The 13,893-nt window shown below is 53.4% G+C and overlaps 2 protein-coding genes across 2 annotated transcripts; both read right to left on the reverse strand.

Annotated features, from left to right (window-relative positions):
• Window positions 1–160: 160 nt before the first annotated feature.
• UCRPA7_2139 (putative sulfite oxidase protein) lies at window positions 161–2,289 on the reverse strand (the record flags this gene model as incomplete). Its single annotated transcript, XM_007914714.1, has 2 exons — window positions 161–2,015; window positions 2,270–2,289. 2 exons carry the CDS (start codon window positions 2,287–2,289, stop codon window positions 161–163), a joined length of 1,875 nt encoding a protein of 624 aa, XP_007912905.1.
• A 1,537-nt stretch (window positions 2,290–3,826) lies between these two features.
• Window positions 3,827–8,732, reverse strand: UCRPA7_2140 (hypothetical protein; the record flags this gene model as incomplete). The annotated part of the gene is made up of 4 exons (XM_007914715.1): window positions 3,827–6,962; window positions 7,055–7,122; window positions 7,220–8,061; window positions 8,111–8,732. The coding sequence occupies 4 exons, from the start codon at window positions 8,730–8,732 to the stop codon at window positions 3,827–3,829; spliced, it is 4,668 nt and encodes a 1,555-aa protein (XP_007912906.1).
• Window positions 8,733–13,893: the final 5,161 nt, after the last annotated feature.

The raw sequence follows: 13,893 nt of genomic DNA on the forward strand, positions 1-13,893 counted from the left end.
TTACTAGCCGTGATTTAGCTACAATATCGGTTATTCGCCTCCTGCGAGAAGTCCATCCTCGACAATTCTCCCGGATAGCGCCTCGCTTGCCATAATTAAAGTAGGGATAAAATTACAATCTCTTGTGTTGACAAAAGATGATTACATGCTAAGAGGCATTTCATGGTGAGGGCCCTTCTTCCAACTTCTCGTCTTCCTTTTCCTGCTGGAAGCCGCAACCAAATGTCTTGCCGGTTCGCCAGATGACTTTCTTGTCGCCGGCCTCGGTCACGGTACAGCTGGGACAAACGCGGACTCGATGCCAGGCGTTGGCAAGATTGCCGCGCACATTGTACACCCCAGCGTGGGTGTCTGGCTGCGTATTGTACGAGTCGTCGGTGGCCTTGACGACTATCGTCGTACACTGCCGTTTCTGGCTGTCGGTCGGGGCCGTGATCTGTGGGAGGCTGCTGGTGTATCGCCAGCGTTTCCACGCCCAGGCCTTGTTCCCTTTGCAAGGTGCGGACGGCGGGCAGTCGTCCAGCAGCTCGGCCTGGTCCCACGTCTTGCCGCCGTCCAGACTTACATCTACTCGCCGGATCTCACGCCCGCCACCGGACATGGCGTAGCCTTGCAGGGCGATCGGCGGGCTCTCTTCTGAGATGTCGTTTTGCGACGATTGCGAGCACGGGATGCCTCCGTCTCTGACAGACTCCCCGACCCACACGCCCGTGACAGCGCTGGTGACGGGCAACTCCTGAATAGCCGCGGCCCGGTCCCAGTCGGGCTTGGGCCCCTCGTTTGGACCAAAGCCCTTGTAGTCGCGCCTCTGCCACTGCGTCGAGCTCTCCTCGTCCGAGACGACGATCTTGCTGAGCCACTTGACTGATCTGGCGGCAACGTGGCCGGGCACGACGGCGCGCAGAGGGAAGCCGTGATCACGCGGGAGGGGCTTGCCATTCATGCTGAAGGCGAGCAGGACGTCGTTCCGAGGATCGAGGGCCGTGGCTAGAGGTATGGAAGCGCCGTAGGCCTCGAGCCCCGAGAATTGCACGTGGTGCGTGTTCGGGTCTGGCAATGAGGCACCCTCGTCATCGCTCTGAGGCCGGACCGCCGTGAGGTCGTGCAAGTCTGCCACTTTCAGCCCGGCGTCCTTGAGCACGTCCATCAGCCGGACGCCCTCCCACTCCGCGTTGCTGATGGCGCCCACGCCCCACTGGAGGCCGTTCGTCTTGTGGGCGTGGCGGGTCATGTCGTTGCGTCGGTTCCCCGAACACTGCAGCGCGGCCGTGATCCGGTGCGTCTGGAACTTCCTCCGCAGCTCGCCCATCGTGTACGTGCGCTCCTCGCCGTCGGGCAGCTCCACGGTCAGGGTGTGCTTGTCCACGCTCTGGTCGTCCACGACGGGCACCCACATGTGGTTGCGGACGTAGAACAGCTCGTTGGGGGTCAGGAACTCGGCCTCGAGCTGGTCGTTGGGCGGCTCGGCGTTGCACGGCTTGGCGGTGTGCACCGTCATGCGGGCGTCGCGGACGGGGTCGCTCTCGAAGGGGTCCTCGACGGCGTCGCGGGGCGGCCGGCCGTCGACCAGGTCGGCGGCGTCGATGTACCCGATCAGGTACTGGGCCAGGATCTCGTACACGTGGGCGGCCTTGTGGATGGTGAAGATGTTCCAGTAGGGGTCGATCGAGCCACCTGCCGCGCGCAGGATGACGTCGCCGCCGGGGTGGGCGGCCACCCAGTCTGTGATGTCGTAGACCTTGTCGTCGTGGGTGACCCAGGGCGAGCCGGAAGAGGCATTGTGCTTGCGGACGTCGGTGAGACGGAACCGTGGCAGGGAGGGATCGCGCTCGTCAGCTGCTGCTGGTGGAGATGCCGCCTTGTCTTCAGCCTGGGCTTTGTGGTGGTCGTCTTCTGAGTCGGGGTTGGAAATGGCGTAGAGGAAGGAGAAGAGACCGCCTCCCGCTAGCAGGGCCGCCGCTGGCTTTCCAATGCTGGCACGTTTCGGCGGCGGGAGCTTGGACGAGGAGGAATTGCTATATTCGGGACGTCGGCGAGCTGTTGGGGGGGAGTGTATCGATCGGCGCCAGCTGCAGAAGAGGCATTCCCGTATGCGAGGTTGGGGTCTTGTTGCTAGATGTAGAAGCTCAGGTATGAGCCGTTGGCGAGCTTTGACCGACATTTTCAGATCCTGTGATGAAGCCTTCCATATTCGTTAGGTGATTGTTCCATTCACAGAAGGCTATTGCTGTGGCTGAGGGTCAAGTTGTGTGTGTGAAGGGGAGCTTACCTGGTGGCAGCTTCGTGCATGACGTTATTCCCCACGGGCGGCGCGCGTCGCGACTAGTCAAGTATAAGTCGCTGATTTCGGTGGCAAACAGCAGTATATCGCCAATGGACACAGTCGAGTCTCTGAGGGACCATCAGAGGCTCAGCCGAGACCGGATTGTGAGGGCGGTAGGGTGCATAATATACTAAGACACGTAAGATGCTTAGGTGTCTGATAAGAGGATCACCGAACCTGCAGGAAGCTGGCGCTGTGCCGTGATAAGAGATGTAAGTAAGTGGATTTGATGATGATGATGATGAGGATGAGGTATAGAAGAAGGATGACAGGCGCAGACAGATTATAATAATAAGAAGAAGAAGAATAACAATATACAATCACAATCCCCCAGGGAAGAGGCCGAGGGAGAGAGGGCCATCTTGTGCACCGTGAGGGAGTGAGGGAGTGAACGGGGGCAGGAGTGTGACCGTTTAAGTTTGGACCGTCTCCCGTCTCCCGTCTCCCGTCTTGAGTTGACGGTTGACGACGACGACGATGCGCTTGTCGGGGCGGGCGGGTCGGCAACCTGTCGGATTGGCCCCGGTAAGGTGTAGGTAGGTATCTTAGGTACTTTAGCGGTTGACCTTCCAGAAACACATCCCTGAAGACCACTCACCTTCCCTTCCCTAACCTCGTTAACAATACGGGTGGAGGCGCCTGCATCTCTGCCGTGGCGTCCCCATTAGCGTATGCCACGCTGGCCAATCTTCCGATTAGCGGGGGCAAGGCGCCAAAGCAATCCGGCATGAATTACATCAGGTACTTGGTCTCTCACGAAGCCATGTACACGCGTATGAGAGCAGTGTCGGGTCGGCAGTTCCCCGACATTCAACAAACAACCATGAGAGGCACCGAGACTCCTGATGCTAGAGGTCTGTTTGACCGTCACGGCGGCGTTTACCGATGGCGGTGGTGCAAGGTGCAACCTGAAATGCCTATTGGAGTAGATGCTATAAGTCTGCGGATACGAGTACTGGACGGACCATGGGCAACCCTGACCATGCCCGTACCATCTTCTTACCGTGCCTCACCGCCATGCTCACCGTATTGTAAGTATAAGCAGCAAGCACCCGTGAGCCAGGGGGTCAATTATTGCTTAAGGAGATGGGGCTGTCTGCTGTTCACGGAGCAGAGTTAGTCAAGACACCCGTGAGCAGGGCAATGGGTCGGGACTGTCCGACTCCCGTGGTGAATTACATCAGCTCAAGGCTTTTTAGCAACGAAACCGCCATTGAGACGCTTGTACTATGAGACGTTGCCGATACAAATGGAATCGATTGTTTCCACCGAAAAGGCTCGATGGTTAATTCAATATGAATGTATATTCAAACTACCAGTAACGTTGACAGGACGAAAGAAAGACAGGCAGGCAGGGAAAAATGCACAACTAGACGAGTAATAATGAAAGAATATCCAAGGCATCCCATCCCGTCTTCACCTGACCCTCCTCAAGCTTCTTCACCATATCGGGCAACACCCCGACTTCCCTTCCGCCGTCTCCCTCCCTTCACAGAACAGACCTCAAGGAGCCTTCTTTGCCTTCTCGGCATCCTCCCGCTGCTTCTTCGCGGCCAACCTAGTAACCCGACCGGAAGTAGCTGCTGGAGGTTTTGTCGCCGGCTTTGCAGGCTTCTTTTGGGCTGGTTTGGCCGGTTTAGCCGGTGGCTTCGGCTCCACGCGTGGTCTCTTCTGAGACGGGGGCGCCTCCGGACGCTCCAGTTCGATATCCGGCTTTGGCTCCGGAACTAGACCTTCTGTGTAGTCGTCGTCGCCATCAGACAGCCGCCGTGCCGGTTTAAACGTGGGATCCTTCTCGCCAGCAGCTGGCGGCTTAGGGGCGGGCTTCTTGCCATTCGAGCCATCCTTCGGCTTCTGCGACGGGGGCCCAGCAAGCTCATCCTCAGACTCAGCCTCATTCTCGCCCGGCTTGAACGTTCCATCGTCGTCGAACTTGCGCTTTCTTGAGGGCTTGGCCGGTGGCTTCTTACCCGGCTTGGGCTTAGGCTTGGGGGTGCTCGGGGTCTCCTTTGGTGTTCTATTCACCGAGCCTGGTGGCTTTGGTGGAGGGGTCTTGGGGCCGGCCGGATCTTTACCTTTGAAGACAGTGAAGTCAGTCATCTCATCATGTTTCCCTTCAGATCTCAGAGACTCACCTGTAGTACTGCTGTTGGACTCATCCTTCTTCTCCTGTTCCTTCTTTTCCTTGTCCTTTCTTTCCTGTTCCTGCTTCTGCTTCTGGCTCTCTTTCTTTTTCTCCTCCTGTTCCTTCGTTTTCTTCTCTTGTTCTTGCTTCTTCTTCTTTTCTTGTTCTTGCTTCTCCTTCTCCTTCTCCTTCTCCTTCTCCTTCGATGACTTGTTGGCTCCACTGCTCAGCTTTTTCTTGAGCGCATTCAGCTCTTCTGTAACTTGATTCAAGTCATTAAGCGCAGCATGCAGCTCGACTCGAGACGCGGCGTAGTTCCCCTCCAAGCCAGTCTGCTCCGCAAACGGGTCCACGATATCGGCGTCGCGGTTCCTGCGAGCTGCAATGACCAGAGGATCCAACTCAGACAGTGTGCTGATGGTCCGATCCGCCGCGATCCGGCTGCGGTACTTGCTCAGATGGTCGTCAAAGTGGGCGACCTTGTCCACTCTGGTCTTCCAACCTCGCTTATCAAAGTCAAGCTCGCAATAGGGGCAAGTGTCCACGTTCCCGAGGACATCGCCGTGCTTGTCGAGGAAGTGGCGGAAAATGCCGTTCGCGTTCAGGAATGACATGTCGGTCTGGCAGTCATTGAAGGGGCACTTCTTGGGAATCTCGACGGTGCCAGGTTTGCTAGCGAAGAATCTCTTCCGCAAGATCTCCTCGTTCAGCAGCGGGCTCGGCGTCGGGTCGCCAGTCGAGATGTCGATGGGACCCTCAGCACCGATGGGACACTTGCTGCACCCGGCGAGATGGGCAAGGCGCACATTGCTGTCGAGACCCATATCGACACCGCACCATGGGCAGAACTTGGCCAGCTCTGCTCCGTGGCCCTTGCAGTGATGCAAGTGCTTCGATGCATAGCGCCTAGAGAACAGACCACATGCCAATCCGCACTGCTCGCAGTAAGGGTGCTCTGCCTTTCCGGCAGCCTGGCTCTTGTCCATAGTGCACATGTGGGCATCTGGCGCGTTGCCGGACAGACCCGCAGAATGGGGGTTCTTGTCAATGGCCTCGCCACAGTCAACGCACCATGTGTGGGGCTTGAAGGTGATGCTCATACCGGGGAAACAATGATTGTCATGCTGCGTGCGATCGGCCTTGCTGTCGAGAGTGTGATGGTTGCGTCCACAGCGAGGGCAGAAGTTGTATTGCTGCTCGCGAGGGTGGACTCGCTCGAGATCCTTGACTTGGATAGAAGAGTCTCTCGCCAGATCACCCTTCTGAGAGAAGTGGTCGGCGTGCTTCTCCTCAAAATGCTTGCGTTGCTGTGCCGGACTCCAGTGCTCGTAGAGAATTTCTGGACAGAAAGGGCACTCCTTGCCGGTGTGATGCTTTTTGAGATGTCCCTGGAGTCGCCAATTTTCCGCAAGGGGGAAGTATATCTCGCAGGAGTCGTAAGGGCACTTCTGTGTCCTCTGCAGCGCGATCTGCCGCATCTCAAAGAGATTGCCCTGCAGCCTGCGCTGTTCAGAAGCGGTGAGCAGCTGAGCTGCAACGGCTGGCATACTTGAGCTATTGGTCCTGATGATGTGTTCTACGGGAGGGGCATTGATGGGGAAGGTAGGCGGCAAGCCCTCGGCGTTCACAGACAACGGTCGGCCGTAAGACCATTCGCGAGCCAGCCTGCCACGCTCGAACTCGCTCATTGCCGCGAGTCGAGGCGGCGGGTTCTCGTCATATGGCTTGCGCTGAGCCGGTGCTTCAAAGGCTTTGATACGACTGGCCTTGTCCTCTTCGCTCTCTGGTAATGGAGTATGCTGAGACAATGGCTGCTTCTCACCCGTAATAGGAGTGGTTGTAACAGGAACACTCGGGACGGGAACAGTGGTATTTGATGAACTTGTACCACCAACAGGCTTATTTAGTGCCAATGCCTCCTCAATAGAGGGTAGCGGGGGAGGCTCATCATCGCTGTCGTCCCCTTTGTCCGTGTCCTTGGGTGGATCAGGTGTAGGTTCTACTTCAACAGTGGACAGGACACTAAAGCGCGGGCGTTCTCGATATGGGTCCTGATAACCGAAGATGCATTGGCTTGGGTTGGCCTCTCTTAGTCTGGCGGGATGTTTGGCAACCTCGAAGATCTCAACGTAGACCTTGGACCGAGAGATACGCTTCGTGAATCGGCTCCATAAAAGGTCGTTTTCCCCAGTGTTGGTGCCTTGTTTCTCAGTGAAGAAGTCGTAAGCAATGCGGTTGATTGAACCCATTTCATCATACGCATCTCTTTCGTCGAGTTGGATGCCATAGTCTCCACGCTGAAGATGTGCAAGCTTGGGGTTTTTCTTGACAATCTGCGAGTCAACCCTGTCTTCGAAACTTTGCCATGTATCGTCGAGTCGGAACTGGAAGAAGTGGTTTGGGGGTTTGGGAGCGACTGCCTCGTAGTCATCCCACAGCGCCCGACCAGTCAATAGCGAACTTCCTTGCATTGTCTTCTTGAGCTCGTCGAAGCTCTTAGCATCCTCTCCATTTCTGAGATGGAGAGTGTGGAACCCTGTCTTATGTCTCTGTCCTTCCTTATACCCATGAATTTCCACGACATTGGCAATGTTCCACTCGCTCACTGGCAAGGACTCTTCCACAAGTTCCACAAACGCCCTTGGATCGCGTCCCTGAAGCGGCCTGCCAGGTCCTAAACAAGACTTATTGTATCCATAGACCTGAAAGGACATTTCACCCTCGCTCAAGACCCCGGGTAGTATCTCAATCTGGAAGTCTGTGATGCTTACTTCCACCCACATACCATGGACGTTCTCCCACACAAATCTAGGCCAACTTGTCGTACCGTATGACGTGTTAGGATTATTCTGGTGAACCAGGCGGACGAAATTGGAGAGATATGGGCTGACACTCTTATCACCGATTTCTCCATCCCCAATGCGGCATAGGATGCGAAGAATTGCCTTGAACCAGTCTTCATAGTAGTTCGCTCCGGCGTGTACCTCGTGACTTTCTGGTATAGAGAGGTAAGCGACATCGTGAAAGTGTGAGTCTTTCAGCGTGAAGCGGGCGACACGATGCCTCTTGGGATCGGGTTCCACAGAATCGAGGTATTTCTGCACATCCGAACCCCAAGTCCAGACAAACAGGGCATTATTTTCGTTGTCATATTCATCGCTACTGATGAAGTCGTACAAGTTGCCGTAATAAGCTAACTCGCTCTGCTTGTCGCCAAGCTGTAAGCTTGATAGCTCAGAAGACCAGATTCTCTCTTTCTTATCCCACAAAGCAAAAGAAACGGTGACGTTGCGGTCGGTGAGTCCCAGGAGACGGTTGACTGCGGCGAAGAAATCACGCGGTATCGTCATATCAAACTGAGTCTGGCCTTGCAGACCATAAAGGATCATGGGCGCTGTCGTTTCGTTACCAGCTCCTCCACGAAGCGTGAGCTGGTTTTCATCAGGCGGCGCTTCGTCTTCAATGGCAGCCATGTCCGCATCTTCCTCGACTAGGCCACCGCCACGCAGGTTCAATGCTTCTCGCATGGATTTCGTTGTACCAAACTTTCTGGTGAGATTAGACGGCTTGAACCGCGGTCCACTATAGTAAACCTCCAAGTCTTCTGCTCCGTCTATTTCACACGTTAGGTCTATATGAACAGAATGCACATTCTAACATACCACGCAATGAATCAGCCCCCCACATCCGGTTCTGGTACGCATTCAGAAAGCGTAATGGCCGGAGCTCCTCTGCCACAAGGTCCATGGGTGCGTCGTCGTGATCGTCTGAGACGTCTAATTCAAGCTGTTCCTCGTTCTCGATACTGTCATTGATGCCGATGCCGAAACCCATTGGCGCAACTGGGAGGCCGAAGTATAATAGAGTGAGCTTGAATGCTAGAGACGCGGTAGACTTCCTGCTCTCGAAACGCGGTGATTTGAGTAGCCGGAGAAAGCGCTTGCGATTCAGCCTTTGGATCTTGTACAGCTGCGGGTGGCGTCTCTTATCGACTGGCGTGAGCAGCTTCTTTTCGAATGCCGTAAAGTGTCTATCGAGGACACCCTGAATGCTCTGGTCTGGATTGACCACGGCCAGGGCACGCTCGAAATCAGATTCGACTTTCAGAAACTCGGGATCAGAAGCGCTGATTCTCAAGTCCCAACGTTGTCTGGAGCGCCTCTTCCGATCCTTCTCATTGATGACGATGCTCTTGACTGTGTCACTGCCGAGGAGTTTCCCAAGAGGATTCTTCCGTTCGGTGGCTTTCTGACTGCGTTTGCCGGAGAAGAGACTCGATATCATCCTCGATTTTATTGACCTTTAAGGGGCAAATACAATTACATGCAATGGAAACGTGAACAGGAAGAACGGGACTGGTGGGAAAGGCGTCCTGGGCCATGGACCTGGCACCATTGCTCATTTGAAGAGGGCCCAGACAAAGAGCCCAGAGACGTGACCGGCCGGGAGGTGATGCTCACCATCGCCATTCCGGAAGCAAGTGCATCACAGAATGGCAGTCCGCTGGCTCGTGGAGTTCAATTGGGCTGGTTGGGGGCGCGGCTGGCGGAAGCTCCAACATGGCTGCTCTTTGTTCAACCTGGCGTCGCCCATAAGGATGAAAGAGCTGGACAATTGTAGCCATGCCGCAAATGAACAATTGGATCCCCAAAATCAAAAAGTCAAGCGGAAACAGTCTAGTCCTCGATTCCTCCCCTTTGTCGCAGAAATCCCTCAACCCCCGGAGGAGTACATGTACATGCTCGGCATTGTGCAGATCTCTACCACTTTTGTAGCACGATGAGCTGCATGACCGAGCTTCAAACTGCCTTGTCTTAGACTCTGTTCATAACACGATCCAAATTCCCGGATTTTCCAGTGAATGACGATACAGATGTGATAATATTGAGATGTCGTAAAACAAACTTGGGACAAGTGAAAGGTGGAGGTGATGTTGAGTGATGACGGTTGGAGAGTACTCCTAAGCGCGCCAAAGGGCCTGCCTGGCTTTCAGCGGTCCTCTACAGCGATCAGTGGAATAGAATGCTACCCAGGTGAAATTTTACGGCGTTTCAAACTGTCTACTGCGATTGGCTCATGGCCAGAAAGTCGAACTCATAAAGTACCACCTCCCTGAACCGCAACACGTTCTGCGAAATGACTGAGGAAGACCATAGAATCCTTAGGTATGCAGCTTGTTTTTACGATGGGAATGGGAAATGGCCAAATGCCTTTCATGCGTCAAGGGCAACAGAGCTTCTCTCATGATGGGAACTTGCCATCTCAAAATTGACATTGGATCGGGCTACGCCGATCAAGCTAATGATCGTGGCTTTCTTTGTTCTTGCACTTTCGCATTCGCGTTCTGAACGCCGACTGACGGATGCGGCATTCATGTCCTTTGACAAAGGACACGAGGACCCGCGATTCTGAAGGGTAACAACTTTCCAAGACAATGATCCCTGCCATGTGACCTCGGTGCTCGAAAACGTGCTTTCTCAAGGCCGAACCTACTGATGCGAGCCGGAGAGTAGCGGCGGCCGTCTGGTTGGATGGGCAGAGCTCGATTGCTGACCCATCTCATGGCCAAGAAGCGCCAAAACGTCGGCGAAATGGTCAAGGTTACTACATGAATTTATATGCGACGATGCAAAGTGCTTGAGCAGTCTGCTGTAGCTATGACGTCCTCAGACTTGAAATGGAGTGCCCAGTGAATCAGAGTTGTGCTCTCCTTGGCCACAGCTTAAGTCAGGCTCGCGCAACAGCAATTTCCAGGCCTGCTTCTGCCCCTTCCAATTGGGCGCCACCAACACCCCTGAGACCAACCGAGGGGGACGAGATCTACCAAGCAGTGTGTTATACCCAAAAATAACTACCAGCAGCTGGACTTAGCCACACGGAAATTGACCTCAGGTACCCAAAATTAGCAGGCTTGGGATGAGCCGTTCAACACAATGCTACAACTAATTTGCATGCCTCCTGGCTGTGATGGTATTCTGGCAACGGTTTTGTATTCTTCCGTCTTATTATCAGGCACTCGGTGGCAGTCAGTCCATAACATGGCGGTTGTTCCCATGAGGGCGTTGATCCGAGCATGCCCTATTCATGCCATTCTTGTTCTTGAACAACAATTGAAACCCCAAGATCACAATTGATATCTGTCTACATTTGAAAGCTTGCGACACGATGCGCCTTGTCCATACAATTATCTTACTGTTGCCCTTGGGCTCCTTAGCCGCCCTCAACGGACACTGCACTGGAAGCAAAGCGACGGGAGAATGGAAAGACCATGGAATTTGCGTCAAGACATCCACTTGCGCAAAATATAAGGGAAAGACAACTTCAGGGGCTTGTCCATACGACCCCGACGATGTCAAATGCTGTGTCGTTGATGCATGCGACGTAATTCCTGACACTTATCTGGGGCCTTATTCCTCGTGCCAATGGACTTCGAGCTCCTGCGTTGCTGGAAATTGGCTAAATAGTGAATTCTCTCCATCATTATGTGGCATCATCTTTCCACTGACAGACCTTAGATCGCTGTCCAGGCGGCAAGAATTTCAAATGCTGTAGTATCCCATGATTAGTGTGGACGAAGATCTAGCCAAAGGTGAGTTGTACACTACAGTTTCAACGGGTTAACCAAATGCAACTTGGGAGTGTACGACTTGAGAAGCTGTTCGGGCCTTGAAATTTCCAGTCTATCTTGTGTGGAATTCTGGCTGGTCTTCATAACATGAATTTTGTATATAAAGTTGAAAACGCATGCGCATGAGGTGCAGTGGCTAGTCGTGTCCGGATGGGATAGATGCTTTTCTCATCTCTAAGTCGTGCCTCAAAAATTAAAAGTGATGATGCCCCTTTATCACTGCAGCTGACGCCCATGTACTGTGATACCGCCGAACCCTCCACAGACAGATTCAGGATATCGGAGCGCCACCCCAAGGTGCGGCAGATCTGGGTGATATCTCCTGAGATAGATGCAGATAGCCTGGCATTCTAAGATCGCGCGACGCCATGTCCACCACTGCTGGTACTTGCTAACTTTTGCGTACCAGTAGGCTAGTAACAACATCGCCCCGGGATCCTTCATATCAAGCAAGTCGCGGAATTCGGGCTCCATTTGCATGTGGAAAAGGACAAACTTCAGGATTGTCGTTGAGTTGTACTCTAACGGCATGAGCCGAGACAGAGCGATTGCCGGACCGAAGCGGGGATTGCTTTGCTGAGTTTCTGAATTGTCTAGTTCCAAGAACTGAACAATTTCCGGAGGTATATTGCAGAGCTCGCCTCGAGTCGGCGTAGCTGACACAGTGACGAAGACATCCACTACGGGTTGGACGAGCTTAGTCAAGGAACTGTCTCGCCTTGTAAGATCCGATATACGCCATACCTCCTTCTTGCCATCACCTATGGTCATCCAGTGAGGTTCGGATGCGGGACGTGGTTGGAGGGGCCAGGCCTCCGCTGGTGTGCGTGCCTCGACGTACGCAAAAGAAGCAACCCCGAGAAACGCAGAGCCAATCCAGAGTGCATCGAGCTCAGAACTCGAGCATGAGTCTGGATTTGCTAGACGACTGTTATAGAGAGCTGTCCCTTGTGCTGTGTGGAAAAGCTCTGCCGCAGACGGCGGTGCACTGGGATCTGGCGAGGTAGCACGGTCATGCTGTAGAGTGACAGCCATCATTAGATGCGCCAGAAACGAATGCTTCCAGACATCAGAGGGTAAATTACATACAAATGGAGTCTCTGGCGCACATGAACTTACCATAGTGCCAAGTCTGTAGGACTCTTTCTGATACAAGGCCCGCGTCGTGTCAGCCCCGACGGTGAGAACGGTCCTCGCCCAGAACCTATCAAGTATGTCCATATCTTGAGGTTTTAATTGATAGATGGGCATCCATGAGTGAGATCGGTTAGAGTGAGTTGTCAGTGAGTGATTGATCATGCCCCTCATACTTTCCCTCATGGAGACTGGTGCTCTTTGGATCGGCTCAATGTTGCTAACTCCGCGAAACGCTATTGTCAACTCGCCGGTACTTGTATTGGAAAAAAGCCCGTAATTGCAAGCAACGCCAAATTTGAGGCATTTGGTACAGCTTGGCTTGGTCTCGTCACACTGGGGTCTTCTGTCAGTGCACATCATGTATCAGATGGACTATACGTAGGGGCGGGTGCAGGTAGCGGCTGGGAGTTATGCATACCTTAACACGGCGCAGCTTGCAGTTCCCACAACCGCGCCGCGATTTCCGATGATACTTGCGCTTTCTTTCGGTCATGTCTTTAGTATGAGCACTGTCATTTTGATCTTGGGGGTCGCTCATGGTACTGCTAGCTCCGGGTACCCAATTGTGACCGTAAAGCGGACTAGAGGATGCTATCGCTTGAAAAACAAATTCTTGGACAAACAAATGCTCTACGGGATATTTTGAGCGAGCATTGGATCAGAAGCCTGTCATAAGAGGCGTAGTTAGTTTCGGACTATCCAGCTACCCGTGAGGTTCAAGCGACGCTTCCGTCGGACCTACCTAGCGGAGAGCCAGGAAGAATGGCTTACTTCTGTGCTTAATTATAGCTCATGATGGCCTATAGCGCGGCGACTCATATATTGTAATGATCAAGTCAATCAAATGACGTTGGGAGAAGTTTTGGCGACGTGAACAAGGTAAATGAACAGCATAGATCCGCCCTCAACACCGACCGCGCTTGAACGAATCAGCGGCCGTTTTCAGAATGCCGTGGGATGAGCTAGTGCCTACGCTAGCCCTCATTGGCATATATAAGACTTCCCTAAACCTACAAAGCATGGCTGACTGTAACATCTCATGGATGTGCATCACGCTGCTTACATTGAAGAACAATTGATAATCGTCATACCTCAACAATAAACACGCGAGAATGTCGCACTTCGGCCCGCAGACTTGGACCATTGGCTTGGGAGATGACTATAAAGATGGCCTCTCAGGTGCACCTATGTAATAGTTCTGAAGACACTTCACTTTGGCCGAAAATGGTGGTTGAATAATGATATTTCCCCAAATTGTTCACAAATTGGGTTAGTAGTTGTTCTTGAAGCTGTCGGCCAACCGCTTGTACTCAAGACATTGCTTACATCAACACTGATCCCCGGTACAATCATCATCAAAGTTGTCTGTGCCGCCGTCAATCATAATTTGCCACGGAGATGAAGCAGCGTTTACAGAAGTTGTCCCATTCACCTTCGGCTAGCGTGTAATTGACTTGTCGCTGCTACTAGTACCGGCGCCAACCGCACTCGAAGTCGAATGACTTGTGATGCTCGGCCAGATGATCCATGGTCGCGACGACCATGGCCTACTCATATTAAAGGGCGGTTTGGGCAGTTGGAATTCATCGAGAGCGTCATGCGTGACATTGGGGAAGTGGCTTTTGCAACTGCAAAGGCAAGCCACAGGGCTGAGAAATCGTGCACGCTAGTGCCTCAAGA

Source organism: Phaeoacremonium minimum (genome assembly GCF_000392275.1).
Source record: "Phaeoacremonium minimum UCRPA7 unplaced genomic scaffold PA7_03_scaffold_149, whole genome shotgun sequence".
Classification (NCBI taxonomy): Eukaryota; Fungi; Ascomycota; class Sordariomycetes; order Togniniales; family Togniniaceae; genus Phaeoacremonium; species Phaeoacremonium minimum.